Source organism: Dicentrarchus labrax, unplaced genomic scaffold (assembly GCF_905237075.1).
Source record: "Dicentrarchus labrax unplaced genomic scaffold, dlabrax2021, whole genome shotgun sequence".
Lineage (NCBI taxonomy): Eukaryota > Metazoa > Chordata > Actinopteri > Moronidae > Dicentrarchus > Dicentrarchus labrax.
In genome coordinates this window covers 1157021-1171351 of record NW_026136706.1, presented here as the reverse complement: position 1 = coordinate 1171351, position 14331 = coordinate 1157021, and the positions used below count along the sequence as shown (strand labels likewise).

Below are 14331 nucleotides of genomic sequence, written 5' to 3'. Positions count from 1 at the left end.
CCCCACTGACATGGAATGTGCAGAAAATAGGTTTAAATGCTCACAATTTTCTTCAAGTCAGAGACTGTTGCATTTAATTAAATTTTTGCTTGATACAATGTGCATGAAGTTAAAAGATTGAAACTAATAAAACAAGTTTTAAAAATTCATTTGATTCAATTTTAGATAATGGAATATCAGAAAGAATAGAATTAGGCTGAAAAGTCTATTGCTTTATAGCGAATTCGGGTTGTGCTTCATGTTTTTGAAAAGTAACTTAGTAAAGTAACTAGTAAAGTAACTAATTACTATTTCCAAGTAACTTGACCAACACTGGTCCTGAGATAACTTCTGTTATGAATTGGTGCTATACAAATAAAATTGAATTGAACTGAATTGAATTACTTTGTGAGCTGCTCACATGCTTTCTACTTCGAACCCAGCTGCTCGGTGCAATCAATTATTCAACCCTGTCTCCTAGAAATAACGTTTATGTTGTCACATTTTGTAGGATTACAGTTCCCTGCTGCCTGTATTATGTTTTATCCATTTATGTTCTGCACACAAGTAAAAGTGTAAAAGTACAGGACGGACGTGGGTTTGGGTCCTGAGTCCTGTACGCCTTTTCCACCTAATCTTGAACCGGTTCTTTGTGTTTTTCGACAGCCAAAGAACCGACTCTCGGCCAGAAAAACTGGTTCCAACATAGCACCAATGCTGTGAAATAGAAAGTGACTCACCAGCGGCTGGTTGTTCTTCACCAGACAAACGATCCTCATGGCCTCCTCGTTCTCGGGCATCTCGTCGGGAAGAGGGGGTAAAACGGGTCCGTAGTCTAACTGGGCCACACTGTCCTGGGACGATAGGAGGGCCTGAGAGTAGGGTACAGGAGTTATCACAGAACATCAAACGGGTGTTACACAAGAGTTCCTGAATGAGTGAACAGACCTGGATGTGTGGTGAGCTGAGGAGGTTGTGGAGCTCTTGAGCTTCGGCTGAAGGACGGGGGACCGTCTGTATCACAGTCATTATCTGACAGACAGACAGACAAACAGGTACTCAGACAGGAATATAGAGAGAGTATAGACGGCAGTGGGGGACCATCAGCAGAAAGTTGTGATGCATTTATGGTGACATTGCTTAGTCAGGGTTAGACTAAAAAGTAAAATAACTGACTTATACAGTAATATTCTATAATTAAAATACAGTTTTTAGCTTTAATTCTATATAAAATATTGTGTATTTTTTTGTCTTTTTAATGTTTAATTAAAAGATATTTACACATGTAGAGGAAAGGGGCTCCGATCGTACGGCCTTGCTGGGCTGCTCGGAGCCGGTCCATCAGACCTTTTGTTGTTTGTGTTCTTTGAGTCTTTTCTTCATTGTTTTGAAAATAAATTAATTGATTGGAAACTCCTGTCTTTGATTATGTCATACGAGCCATAATGGGGGGGTCGTAACAGTAATTGTATTCATATTTGTCTGTATTTAAAAAATGCATAGAAAATCTGTAAAATAAACGGGAAAACCCCGTAAACTTTAAGCATCCAAGAGGGCACTTTTACTTCAACTTTTGTTTAAAGAAAGATTAAATATATTTGGTTGTTTTCTTTTTGTTTTTAAATTAAGAGCAATCAGCATTACATTGCTGCTGGAGGTTGAAAAACGCTTTAGATTATATTTGACTGTGTTTTATATTTTTTAAGGAAAGTAGCTGCAGTATTACTGGGTGCAGTTTCCTGCTCATCTTATGTAATATATGTGTGTGTGTGTGTGTGTGTGTGTGTGTGTGTGTGTGTGAATAAACCTCGTGCGAGAGTCCTGATGCATAAGGCAGGATGGGGCTGGGTGTCAACCTCTGGAACTGCAACAGGCACTCATAAATCTGGACAGGAAATTACATTTATAACATTTTATTTGTATAGCACCAAATCCTAACAGAAGTTGCCTCAGGACACGTTTCATGCCTGCAGGGTGTGTTCAATGTCGTCGTACCTTCAGCAGAGCGCACAGCCACGGCGCACTCAGGAGTTCGTGCAGAAGCTGAGCTCCACCAACGTTTCTGTAGACAGCTTCAATGACGTCCTCCACCACGTCGGACAGCACGTCACTGACACCTACACACACACACACACACACACACACACACACACAGACAGACACTGCAGTATGTGTTTCCCTGTTCTGTTTGTCCCTACTCCTCTTGCTCCCCAAGCTCTGCCCAGGTGTGCTGATTAACTGTGATTAGGGGATTAAAAGCGCTGTGCCAGCACCAGCTGTCAGAGCCTGTTGGAGTGGTGTTACTGCCTCTCAGGCTGGGATTTTTTGTCACTTTGTGTCTTCAGATTTGATTTTGGTTTTTTTAAAAGGTGTCTTTCTGTGGTTGTTTTAGTCAGTGGTGGAGAGTTGTTTGCCCCAAAGGCCCACCTAAAGGTGGAGTGTAACACAATACAGACATAGAATTATAAATAGTATAAAAAGTTCTTAAAACCATCAGAAAACTTACCTCTGATGAAATATTCACAGGAAATAATCTGCTCAAAATTCATCCAAACTGCTCCTTTTTCACCGACTTCCTGCAGTTATTGTGTCCACTGTTTATCAGCTGTTCACATTAACACATTCAATTATGTTAATTTTACAAATAAAGTGTTCATTTAATGATCCGTTATGGCCATATTGTAGGATTTCAGGGAACAGATGCCATTTGTGGTGTCAATTCATAGATGAACACTGTGCCTATACACTGCAGTTAGGGGTTTGGTGCCTTGCTTAAGGGCCCCTTAACAGTGCCCAGGAGGTGAAACTGGCATCTACCAGTCCACACTCCATACTGTGGTCCATGCTGGACTCGAACGCTCCGGTTCCCAGACCAAGTCTGTACAGAGTAATAGAAGTAATAAGCAATGAAAGTGTGGTATAATTTTAACAGCTGTTTGTCCTCCTGAGCAGAAGGCAGACATGTTTGCAGACAGGATTAACGTTAGAGAGGAGCCCTGACCCCACAGACAGACACTAATACCCTCTGAATTAGGTTTAACATCAGATTAAAATGAAATTGATCCCTGGTCCCGATTTAGACTGAAGTTCAGGGTTAAAACTTAATTTAAGTAAAACAGTAAACAGTGAATACAGTCAGTGAAAGTCAGTTATATGAGGTTATAATGGAAGTGTGTGTGTGTGTGTGTGTGTGTGTGCTGCTCACCATCCTCCATAGTTGGTGTCATGCTGATTGTCCACAGTAGAAGAAGAAAAAGGGCACTGAAAGTAAAAGGTGTCAAAGGTTCAGAGACACACAATGAGACAACGATTGACATGATTTAAAACTCTCCACCAACTGATGCAGACGTCATTATACTGTAAAACTCTCACATCAGTGTGTGAAACATCTTCATCATCCTTCTTCAGTACAGAACTTTCACAATAAGATGTTTAAACACCGTCTGAACCAACTGTGACATATTCTATGGATATTCAGAGGTTCAAGCCTGAATTCTTCCGTTGGTAAACCTGGTACTGCAGTCTGCAGGTACAGTCTGGTACATGTTCCTCAGTCACACAATAAGGCCACATGTCCAAGGTAAACCTCCAAACTTAGGGCAGGAAAAGTCTGGAGACTTTACCTGAACAACCGATGATGAATACTCTATTATATACCCTGTACAGTATACAGCTCCTCCTTTACCAAACCAACACCAACTGGTTTTCAAAAACCAAACCAGTATTATCATTTTGACCACATAAAGGACCATGTGGCTGAACTCTCGATGAACTCCATCCTGTGTGACCTTGGACTCTTGAACTCTATGATCTCCACACACCTCCAGCTCTGTCTCTGGCTTTAAAGACTGATGGTTGCTTGTGTTCTGACTGTTCCTCCTATATTTACACATGAAATATAATAAAATACACATTTACTTATTCTTCTAACTGTATGTCATTTAACGCTGTGTTTTATCACAACCGCACATTCAAAAACCTGACTTGCCGCATCTGGTGGTATCGGCCACGAGATAACAGTTTTTGATCCGAATGTTTTCCGATCGCTCTCAACCATGCGTAACTATCATTAATTCTATACTTTCCTGAAACGCCGTCACCTTCCCTGTAGCAGCAGCACGGAGGACTGAATGTGTTATTTTGGTCCTTCCTCTTGCAGCAGCAGGTTACTGAATGTGGGCTAATTACGTCGTTAGCTTCTTATCTTGGCTCAGCTTCTGTTTCCACTCGCTGTACAGGAAGAGCTTTCATTCAGAAAATGTGAAAGTTGTCACGCAGCCTCAGAGGCACTCGTCATGCTGTCCAACACCCAGCGACTGTTTCTGCTGGTGTCTGTCGGAGGTATTTTTAACTCTCAGGGCAGTTTTCATAGATATGTTTGTAGTTTGGGCTAAAATGGGAGGGCAAATTGTTTTAATTACCCAGATTTAACCAAAGATTACTTATGAAACGAAGGGCTCGATTTTTTTTAGTTTATTTGTAGTTATAATCCTTCAACCTGGTCTCACTTCCACCTCATCAAATACTGCAGTTAGTGGTTTCAACTTCAGAATACGAGGCTGTAGGTCTCCCATTAATACAATTTCTGTATGTGCACACTGTTCAATTCAATTTTATTTGTATAGCGCCAATTCATAACAGAAGTTATCTCAGGACACTTTTCAAATAGAGCAGGTCTAGACCGAACTCTTTATAACATTATTTACAGAGACCCAACAGTACCACCATGAGCAAGCACTTGGCGACAAGGGCAAGGAAAAACTGCCTGTTAAAAGGCAGAAACCTAGGACAGATCCTTCAGCTCTAGGTGGGTGGTCGTCTGTCTCGACCAGTTGGGGTGGAGAGAGAGAGAGAGAGAGAGAGAGAGACAGACAGACAGGTGCACAGCAACAACAGTATTGGCATGGGAAATCCCCCGATAGTCTAGGCCTATAACAGCAAAACTAAGGGATGGTTCAGGACTCACCTGATCCAGCCCTAACTATAAGCTTTATCAAAGAGGAATGTCTTAAGCCTACTCTTGAATGTGGTGAGGGTGTCTGCCTCCCGAACCACAACTGGAAGCTGGTTCCATAGGAGAGGAGCTTGGTAACCGAAGGCTCTGGCTCCTGTTCTACTTTTAGAGACTATAGGAACCACAAGTAGCCCAGCATTCAGAGAATGTAGTGTTCTAGAGGAGTAATAGGGTACTATGAGCTCTTTAAGTTATGAAGGGGCCTGACCATGAAGAGCTTTATATGTGAGGAGGAGGATTTTAAATTCTATTCTACATTTTACAGGGAGCCAATGCAGAAAAACTAGTACAGGAGAGATGTGATCTCTTTTTCTAGTTCCTGTCAGTACTCGTGCTGCAGCGTTCTGAATTAATTGGAGCGTTTTAATGGACTTATTGGGGCAACCTGATAATAAAGAGTTGTAGTAATCCAGCCTTGAAGTAACAAATGCATGGATTAGTGTTTCTGCATCTGTCTGTGATAGTATGTGTCTAATTTTTGTAATATTACGTAAATGAAAGAAGGCAGTCCTAGAGGTTTGCTTCATGTGGGAGTTAAATGACAAATCCTGATCAAAGATAACTCCAAGATTCCTGACAGTGGTTCTAGAGGCCAAGGTAATGCCATCTAGAGTAACTATATCTTTAGACAGTGAGTCTCTAAGGATTTTGGGGCCAAGAACAAGAATTCCATTTTTTTCTGAGTTTAACATCAGAAAATTGCAGCTCATCCAGGATTTTATGTCCTTAAGACATGTTTGTAATTAATTTCATTGGGCTTGATTGATAGATATAACTGCGTATCATCTGCATAACAGTGAAAGTTAATGGAGTGATTCCTAATAATGTTGGCTAAAGGGAGCTTATATAAAGTAAATAGTATTGGTCCAAGTACAGAGCCTTGTGGAACTCCATGACTAACTGTAGTATTTATTGAAGATTCATCGTTAACATGTACAAACTGCGAATGATCTGATAAATATGACTTAAACCAGCTTAGTGCGGTTCCTTTAATGCCAATTCGATGCTCGAGTCTCTGTAAAAGAATATCATGGTCAATGGTGTCAAATGCAGCACTAAGATCTAATAATACAAGTACAGAGACAAGTCCATTGTCCGAAGCAATCAGAAGGTCATTATTAACTTTAACCAGAGCTGTCTCTGTGCTGTGATGAACTCTAAATCCTGACTGAAAATCCTCAAATAAACTATTGTTGTGTAGAAAGTCACACAACTCTTTGGCGACTACTTTCTCCAGAATCTTAGAGAGGAAGGGAAGGTTAGAGATCGGTCTATAGTTGGCTAAAACCCCTGGGTCAAGAGTGGGCTTTTTAAGAAGGGGTTTAATTACAGCTACTTTAAAGGACTGTGGTACATATCCTGATAATAAAGAAAGATTAATCATATCCAGTAAAGAAGTGCCAATTAAGGGAACAACTTCTTTAAGCAGTCTAGTTGGGATCGGGTCCAACAGACAGGTTGATGGCTTCGATGAAGAAATTATTGAAGTTACCTGATGAAGATCGATAGCAGAAAAACAGTCTAAATATATATCTAAGTTTACATTAGAAAAGTCCCTGAACTTGGAGAGTCACTGATAACTGTTGATGGCAGTTGGTGATTAATTTTCTCTCTAATAGTAATAATTTTATTATAGAAGAAGCTCATGAAGTCATTGCTACATAAGGTTATGGGGATATGTGGCTCTATAGAGCTGTGACTCTCTGTCAGCCTGGCTACAGTGCTGAAGAGGAACCTAGGGTTATTCTTATTTTCTTCTATTAGTGCTGAGTAATAGGCTCCTCTGGCATTACGGAGGGCCTTTCTATACATTTTAAGATTATCTTGCCAAATTGAGCAATATTCTGATAATTTGGAAGAGCGCTATTTCCTTTCAGATTTCCTAGCTATTTGCTTTAACTGGCGGGTTTGGTGGTTGTACCACGGTGCTAATCTCCTATGTTTTAATAATTTCCTTTTTATAGGAGCGATAGAGTCTAATGTTGATCGTAGTGAGCCTGCAGCACTATCGACAAGATTATCAATTTCAGAGGGACTAAAGTTCAATTCAATTCAATTTTATTTGTATAGCGCCAATTCATAACAGAAGTTATCTCAGGACACTTTTCAAATAGAGCAGGTCTAGACCGAACTCTTTATAACATTATTTACAGAGACCCAACAGTACCACCATGAGCAAACACTTGGCAACAAGGGCAAGGAAAAACAGCCAGTTCTATTTGTTATAGTGTACCGCGCTCCTGGACCGTACTCTGATTTTATATCTGAATTCTCTGAGGATGGCATTGAATTAAACACTGAAGGAATCTCCTCCTTAAATTTAGCTACAGCACTGTCAGATAGACATCTGCTGTAGGAGGTTTTGCCTAATGGCTTATAATCTAATAGTATGAATTCAAAAGTTATTAAATAATGGTCAGATAGGAAAGGATTATGTGGGAAGACTATTAAATGTTCAATATCATTGCCATATGATAGAACAAGGTCAAGAGTGTGATTAAAACAATGAGTTGGTTTATTTACACTCTGACAGAAGCCAATTGAGTCTATTAATGATATAAATGCATTACTAAGGCTGTCATTGTCAACATCCACATGAATATTAAAATCACCTACAATAATTACTTTATCTGATTTAAGGACTAAACTTGATAAAATCTCTGAGAATTCAGATATAAAATCAGAGTACGGTCCAGGAGCGCGGTACACTATAACAAATAGAACTGGCTGCAGTGTTTTCCAGTTTGGGTGAAAAAGACTAAGAACAAGGCTTATAAATGAATTATAATTTAGTTTAGGTTTAGGGTCCATTAAAACGCTCGAATCATATATGGCTGCTACTCCACCTCCTCTGCCGGTGCCTCGAGGAATGTGAGTATTATGACTGGGGGGGTGGATTCATTTAGGCTAACACACTCCTCGTGGGACAACCAGGTCTCAGTAAGACAAAGTAAATCAATATCATAATCTGATATTAATTCGTTCACTAAAACAGCTTTAGAGGACAGAGACCTGATATTTAACAGCCCACATTTCATTCTCTTATTTTGTGCTACTGAGGAGTTAGTTTTAATTTTTATTAGGTTTTTATGTTGAACTCCTTGTTTTTATTTCTTTAAATAATTTCGGTGGTCGGGGGACAGACACAGTCTCTATGGGGTTTTGGGTGGGTGACTGTTCTAAAGAAAGAGCAGAGAAGTGTGTAAGACAGCAGCTCTGCTTCCTGGTCCTAACTCTGGACTGTCAGGTTTTAGAAATAAACTTCGCCATATTTCTAGATAAGAGAGCCGCTCCATCCAAAGTGGGATGGATGCCGTCTCTCCTAATCAGACCAGGTTTTCCCCAAAAAGGCTTCCAGTTATCAATGAAGCCCACATCGTTTGCTGGACACCACCTCAACAGCCAGTGGTGGAAGACCGACATGCGGCTATACATGTCATCACTGGTCACATTGGGCAGGGGTCCAGAGAAAACTACGGAGTCCGACATAGTTTTAGCATAATTACACACTGACTCCACATTCATTTTGGTGACCTCCAATTGGCGTAATCGGGTGTCATTACCGCCGACGTGGATAACAATCTTACTATATTTACGTTTATCTTTAGCCAGCAGTTTTAAATATGATTCAATGTCACCTGCTCTGGCCCCAGGGATACATTTGACTATGGCCGCTGGCTTCACTAACTTCACGTTTCTGACTATGGAGCTGCCAATAATCAGAGTTGGTTCCTCAGCGGGTGTGTCGCTGAGTGGGGAACATTTATTAGAAACGTGAATGGGTTGGTGGTGAACAGTGGGCTTCGGCGTTTTATTCTTCCTTTGCTCAGTCACCCAGCCTCCCTGTCTTCCCGGCTGCTCGGGATCTTCCGTTGGAACTGCTGAAGGACGGCTAACAGAAGCTACCTTCGGTCGGACCGCACCGGCTACTGGGGGCTGGCTAACTATAGCGGCTAAAGATATCTCTGTTAAAGTCAGGTGTCTTAGCATAAAGATAGAGAAAGTCGTCATATGGAGGTCCAGGCTCCAACACAGGACTTCAACCCAGGAGACTGCTGTTGGTGTCCTGTGTGAAACCTAAAGACTTCTTTTAATATCACCTAGAGGTTTTTTTTGCTCCTAAACCTAACCAAACTGCTAGTTATTCACTCGACACTCGAGGGAAAAATACAGTGTCGTATTCTTAAATGGAGAGCAAGTTAGGAGTGATAACGTTTTCAGTTTCCTTCAATATGAGATAAAACCAGCTACTGAAAAATATGAATTAGTTACAGTTGTTATTGAATTACTTGACCAGCTACTGCATTTTAAAGTCATTAGTTACTAAGTAAAGTAACTTCTGCTCTTAAATGCTGTCAGATTTACTATTTTAGTTTTGCTGTGAGACAAAGTGATCTAGTTATTAATACTCCGGACCACCAGAGGTCAGCATCGACTATCTGTAAACTAGTGTTGCACAGTGCACCGATTCTCGTAAATTAAAAATGTCACGATTCCTAAATTTATTAGTATCGATACTTTTAAGAATGACCGCGTTCCAGATTGTAAGAGACGTATTTCATGTTGGGGGTGCAACGCATGCTTCCAGTGCCTCCCTATGGACGTCTGTGTTTTTTCTCCTCACGCACGCAGCAGCAAGAAGCTGCAGCTGTCATGTGACAAACACTATAACGAGATCGCTGCATGTGCAAGCTCAAGTGATACCGTGGCCGCCGGTCCACGACTGTTAGAAAAAGATGACACAAGGAGTGAAATATGGAAGTACTTTGCCTACCTTGCTGACAGTGAGAGCAAAGCTAACGATAAGTCGAGACCTGTTTGTCATCAGTGCTACAAACAAATGTAAACAAAGGGAGCCAACACCTCGAACCTGGCGAAACACAAGCACGCCGAGTTGTACAAGGAGTTTAAAGACCGACAGGTTAGTATGTGAAACATAACACGATCACGTTCATGCCCTTAAATGAGTCAAATGAGTAGGCTATGGTTTATTTTGTAAGAAGTCACTACTTTGCACCACCGTAGTTTGACGAGGCTATCTAGAAAAATAGTAGGCAAACTATGGGCATTATCCTCATGGCTGACCAATAGCCTGCCTATGGGTAATTCAACATCTCTGAAAATGCAACTATCACAGATAACGTTAATAATTTGCAAGCTGCTAAAATAAAGCATACAAAACATCAGTTAAAATGATCTATAGGCTATATGATTATAATCAGAGCATGTGCATGTTTGTCAGTGATTTATTTATATTAGGTTATTACAGCATTTAAAGAGCACAGACCTACGCAAAGGAGGTGTATTTGTGAAACGCCTTGTAAGAAATGATGGACTCAAATATAAAGTTAACCATCAAAGAAATCAGACGCTGAAGTACAGGAAACATTAGCTTATATTAATCCATATATCACAGCTTAAATAACATTAGGTTAACTCATTATTTCCTATTATTAATTATGGTAATGTTATGGTTAAGTAAATGTTAGCTGCATATAGAGATGCTAAGTTAGTCACAAGTTATTGTTACTATCACACATAAACTATTTAGGTCCTCTGTTATGACAAATTTATCCCCATCATATTTTAAGTATTTCCATTTTCTTCTGCTACAGAAGTCTGGAGCCACAGGCTCCAAAAGAGCAACTCCTCAAAGGCAGCAGCCAACCCAGCAGCCAACCCTCCAAGCTATGTTTGAGCAGCACAACAAGTACCCCAGGCATTATTATATTTAATCTTTTGAATGTTTACATTGTTTAATAAAATCACTGTTCATGTTTTTATTCAAAGTTCAGAATCAAGATAAAGTTATGTTTTCTCTTATGTTTCTTATGATAACTGAGATAATGCTGCAAAATGTATTATTTTTTTTACCTTGAATGTCATTTCTCTAATTTATTTTTTATATTTTGATATTTCATATTTTGTTCATGTTCATTCATTAGTGTGCTATTTGATTAAAATGTTGTCCTTGTTTTAAAATAAAGCACAGCAATGATATTTGAGAGTGTTTCACCTTTTCAGGAAAAGTATCGAAAAAGTATCGAAATCGCAATTCTTGACTTGGTATCGGTATCGAAACAATAATTTTGGTATTGTGACAACACTACTGTAAACTATATTTAATGTGAATTAGTAGATAGGAGGATTCAGGAGATAATGTGAACATTAACTGAGCTTTACTACAGTAATTTGTTAATTAATAATTAATTGATGAATGCACTGAACTGTCTGTGATGTTAGATTGATGATGGGATACGCTGGGACGAGTTTGTCTGCAGTTGTCCGCTGTTTTCAGTCCATTTCAATCTTAATCTTTCTTTATTATCATTAATCTTTCTTTATTATCGGGATATGTACCACAGTCCTTTAAAGTAGCTGTAATTAAACCCCTTCTTAAAAAGCCCCCTCTTGACCCAGGGGTTTTAGCCAACTATATACCGATCTCTAACCTCCCCATCCTCTCTAAGAATTCGGGAGAAAGTAGTCGCCAAAGAGTTGTGTGACTTTTTATATAACAATAGTTTATTTGAGGATTTTCAGTCAGGATTTAGAGTTCATCACAGCACAGAGACAGCTCTGGTTAAAGTTAATAATGACCTTTTGATTGCTTCAGACAATGGACTTGTCTCTGTACTTGTATTATTAGATCTTAGTGCTGCATTTGACACCATTGACCATAATATTCTTTTACAGAGACTTGAGCATCAAATTGGCATTAAAGGAACTGTACTAAGCTGGTTTAAGTCATATTTATAAAAGTATTTCTGATTCTGATTCTGATTTTTCAGATCGTTTGCAGTTTGTACATGTTAACGATGAATCTTGAATAAATACTACAGTTAGTCATGGAGTTCCACAAGGTTCTGTACTTGGACCAATACTATTTACTTTATATATGCTCCCTTTAGGCAAAATTATTAGGAATCACTCCATTAACTTCCACTGTTATGCAGATGATACGCAGTTATATCTATCAATCAAGCCCAATGAAATTAATCAATTATCTAAATTACAAACATGTCTTAAGGACATAAAATCCTGGATGAGCTCCAATTTTCTGATGTTAAACTCAGAAAAAATGAAATTCTTGTACTTGGCCCCAAAAATCTTAGAGACTCACTGTCTAAAGATAAAGTTACTCTAGATGGCATTACCTTGGCCTCTAGAACCACTGTCAGGAATCTTGGAGTTATCTTTGATCAGGATTTGTCATTTAATTCCCACATGAAGCAGACCTCTAGGACTGCCTTCTTTCATTTACGTAATATTACAAAAATTAGACACATCCTATCACAGACAGATGCAGAAAAACTAATCCATGCATTTGTTACTTCAAGGCTGGATTACTGCAACTCTTTATTATCAGGTTGCCCCAATAAGTCCATTAAAACGCTCCAATTAATTCAAAACACTGCATCACGAGTACTGACAGGAACTAGAAAAAGAGATCACATCTCTTCTGTACTAGCTTCTCTGCACTGGCTCCCGTAAAATTTAGAATAGAATTTAAAATTCTCCACCTATAAAGCTCTTCATGGTCAGGCCCCTTCATATCTTAAAGAGCTCATAGTACCCTATTACCCCACTAGAACACTACGTTCTCTGAATGCTGGGCTGCTTGTGGTTCCTATAGTCTCTAAAAGTAGAACAGGAGCCAGAGCCTTCAGTTACCAAGCTCCTTGGAACCAGCTTCCAGTTGTGGTTCGGTCTAGACCTGCTCTATTTGAAAAGTGTCCTGAGATAACTTCTGTTATGAATTGGCGCTATACAATTAAAACTGAAATCAAATTGAAAATTGAATTGAATTTCTGCTATCGGAAATTTAAATTTATAATTTGAGAACGTAATTAGTTAATCAGAAGTAGTGCAATTACAGCAGCAGGTCTGGATATAACTGAAGCTCACTGTTGGTCAGCTCAATTTGTCAACTGGGACTAAACGCTACAACATTCATGAACTTACGTTTATTTCTCCTGACGGACTCCAGTGAAGCTGCACTGAGGAAGGCTGGTGTAGGTTTCTAATCAATGGAAAGTTCTTCAACAGGAAGGAAATTTATAGTAACTGATGGAACAACACTCAGGAAAGAGACACTCATGGTGCCCAGAAGATGTACGCTAACAACCCTGGTGATCTTCTCCTCTAGCGCCACCATGAGGTTGACATTTGTAGCTCTCATCAGTTTTCATCATTGTTTTGCAAATCTCAAGTAAATCTCAAGTCCCAAGTCAAGTCCCGGGTCCTAAACTCTGAGTTTCGAGGAATAAACAAGTCATAATGCCATTAACCCCCCTAGGGTTAGTGGTTGGGGGCATTAGCTCTAACTGCACTCCTCACCAATGTAATAATAAACCATAGAGTGATAACATATTACTCTATATGATGCTCTCTTTCAGGTTCATACTTTATATTGTGGGTCTACTAGAACATGTTTACATGCATGTTCAGAAACTTGTTGCAGCTAATTTAGAACAATTTGTTTTCATCTTGTTTTGAGTGAACACTCCCGTCTGTTTAAACACATCATTACTAAACAGCCCAGATGGGAATGGTCTGCTCTGGGTGCTTCGGGTTGGGGGGATGGTATCAAATGAAAGAAGTCACGAATCATTGGTATTAGTCTTTTTTTCATTTTGTCAAGTCGAGTTTTCTTGAAAGTAATCAAATTCAAGTTGAGGTCCACGAAGGAATTTCTGTGAGAGTTTTCTGTGTCATTCTTGATGTAAATGAGCCCAATACAGTATGGTTCACATGTAAAAACTTCACATCTACCTTGTTGTTTCCTGTTGAAACAGACGTTTTATTTTGAAAGGACACAGTGAAGTATAATATACAGGGAGAGTTTGAGACTGTCAGTGTAGCTCCAGTCGAGAGCAGCAGCAGGGCATGTTAATAAGGTACGTTATATGTGTCAATAACTGTCTGATGCAAACAGTGATGTTAAGCTAACATGTCTGTCTCTTACGTGGGACTATGAACTGCAAAAAGGAGAAAAAAAGACCTCAGAGCATCAGTTCATCATTTGGAACGAATCAGGAAGGTAACAGGATAAAGGAGTAAAGGTAATAAAGGATGCAGTGTAATATCGGGTCTGAGGAGTTCCTCTGGGTTTATCCCGACTGTTGGTGATGAAACGTGGTTCAGACATTCAGGATGAACTGTAAGAACTTTATTGACGTTCCCATCAGCCTCAGCTGTCGGTTTACCGCTAATTAGCTAATGTTAGCATGCTAACACACTGAATTAACATTGTAGTTGATAAACATCACCATGCTAGCATTCAGGCTCACAGCTAGCATGGCTGCAGATTTTAGCAAGAAAAACTCCTCACACAC

General features: G+C 39.5%; 2 protein-coding genes across 8 annotated transcripts in view; one reads left to right on the top strand and one right to left on the bottom strand.

Annotated features, from left to right (window-relative positions):
• The window catches only part of LOC127365057 (olfactory receptor 6N2-like), a 259826-nt gene that overhangs the window by 80022 nt on the left and 165473 nt on the right, over positions 1-14331 (top strand). For 2 of the 5 annotated variants that reach the window (XR_007885086.1, XM_051402781.1), the window contains exon 1: positions 12103-12362. The exons of 1 other annotated variant lie outside the window; for it this stretch is intronic. The gene's annotated coding sequence lies outside the window, so the exon portion shown is untranslated. Of the gene's footprint in view, positions 1-4586; positions 4787-4836; positions 4859-12102; positions 12363-14331 lie in introns of those variants that run through there. 2 more of the 5 variants (XM_051402778.1, XM_051402782.1) reach the window with 2 other exon arrangements.
• LOC127365046 (MAGUK p55 subfamily member 4-like) overlaps positions 1-14331 on the bottom strand; it is a 33574-nt gene that overhangs the window by 18855 nt on the left and 388 nt on the right. For 2 of the 3 annotated variants that reach the window (XM_051402746.1, XM_051402747.1), the window contains 5 exons: positions 3185-3240; positions 1975-2096; positions 1787-1864; positions 928-1011; positions 720-851 (listed from right to left, as the gene is read on the bottom strand). In XM_051402746.1, the coding sequence (XP_051258706.1) occupies positions 720-851; positions 928-1011; positions 1787-1864; positions 1975-2096; positions 3185-3206 (438 nt within the window). In that variant the 5' untranslated portion in view covers positions 3207-3240. Of the gene's footprint in view, positions 1-719; positions 852-927; positions 1012-1786; positions 1865-1974; positions 2097-3184; positions 3241-3351; positions 4117-14331 lie in introns of those variants that run through there. The other variant, XM_051402745.1, reaches the window with a different exon arrangement.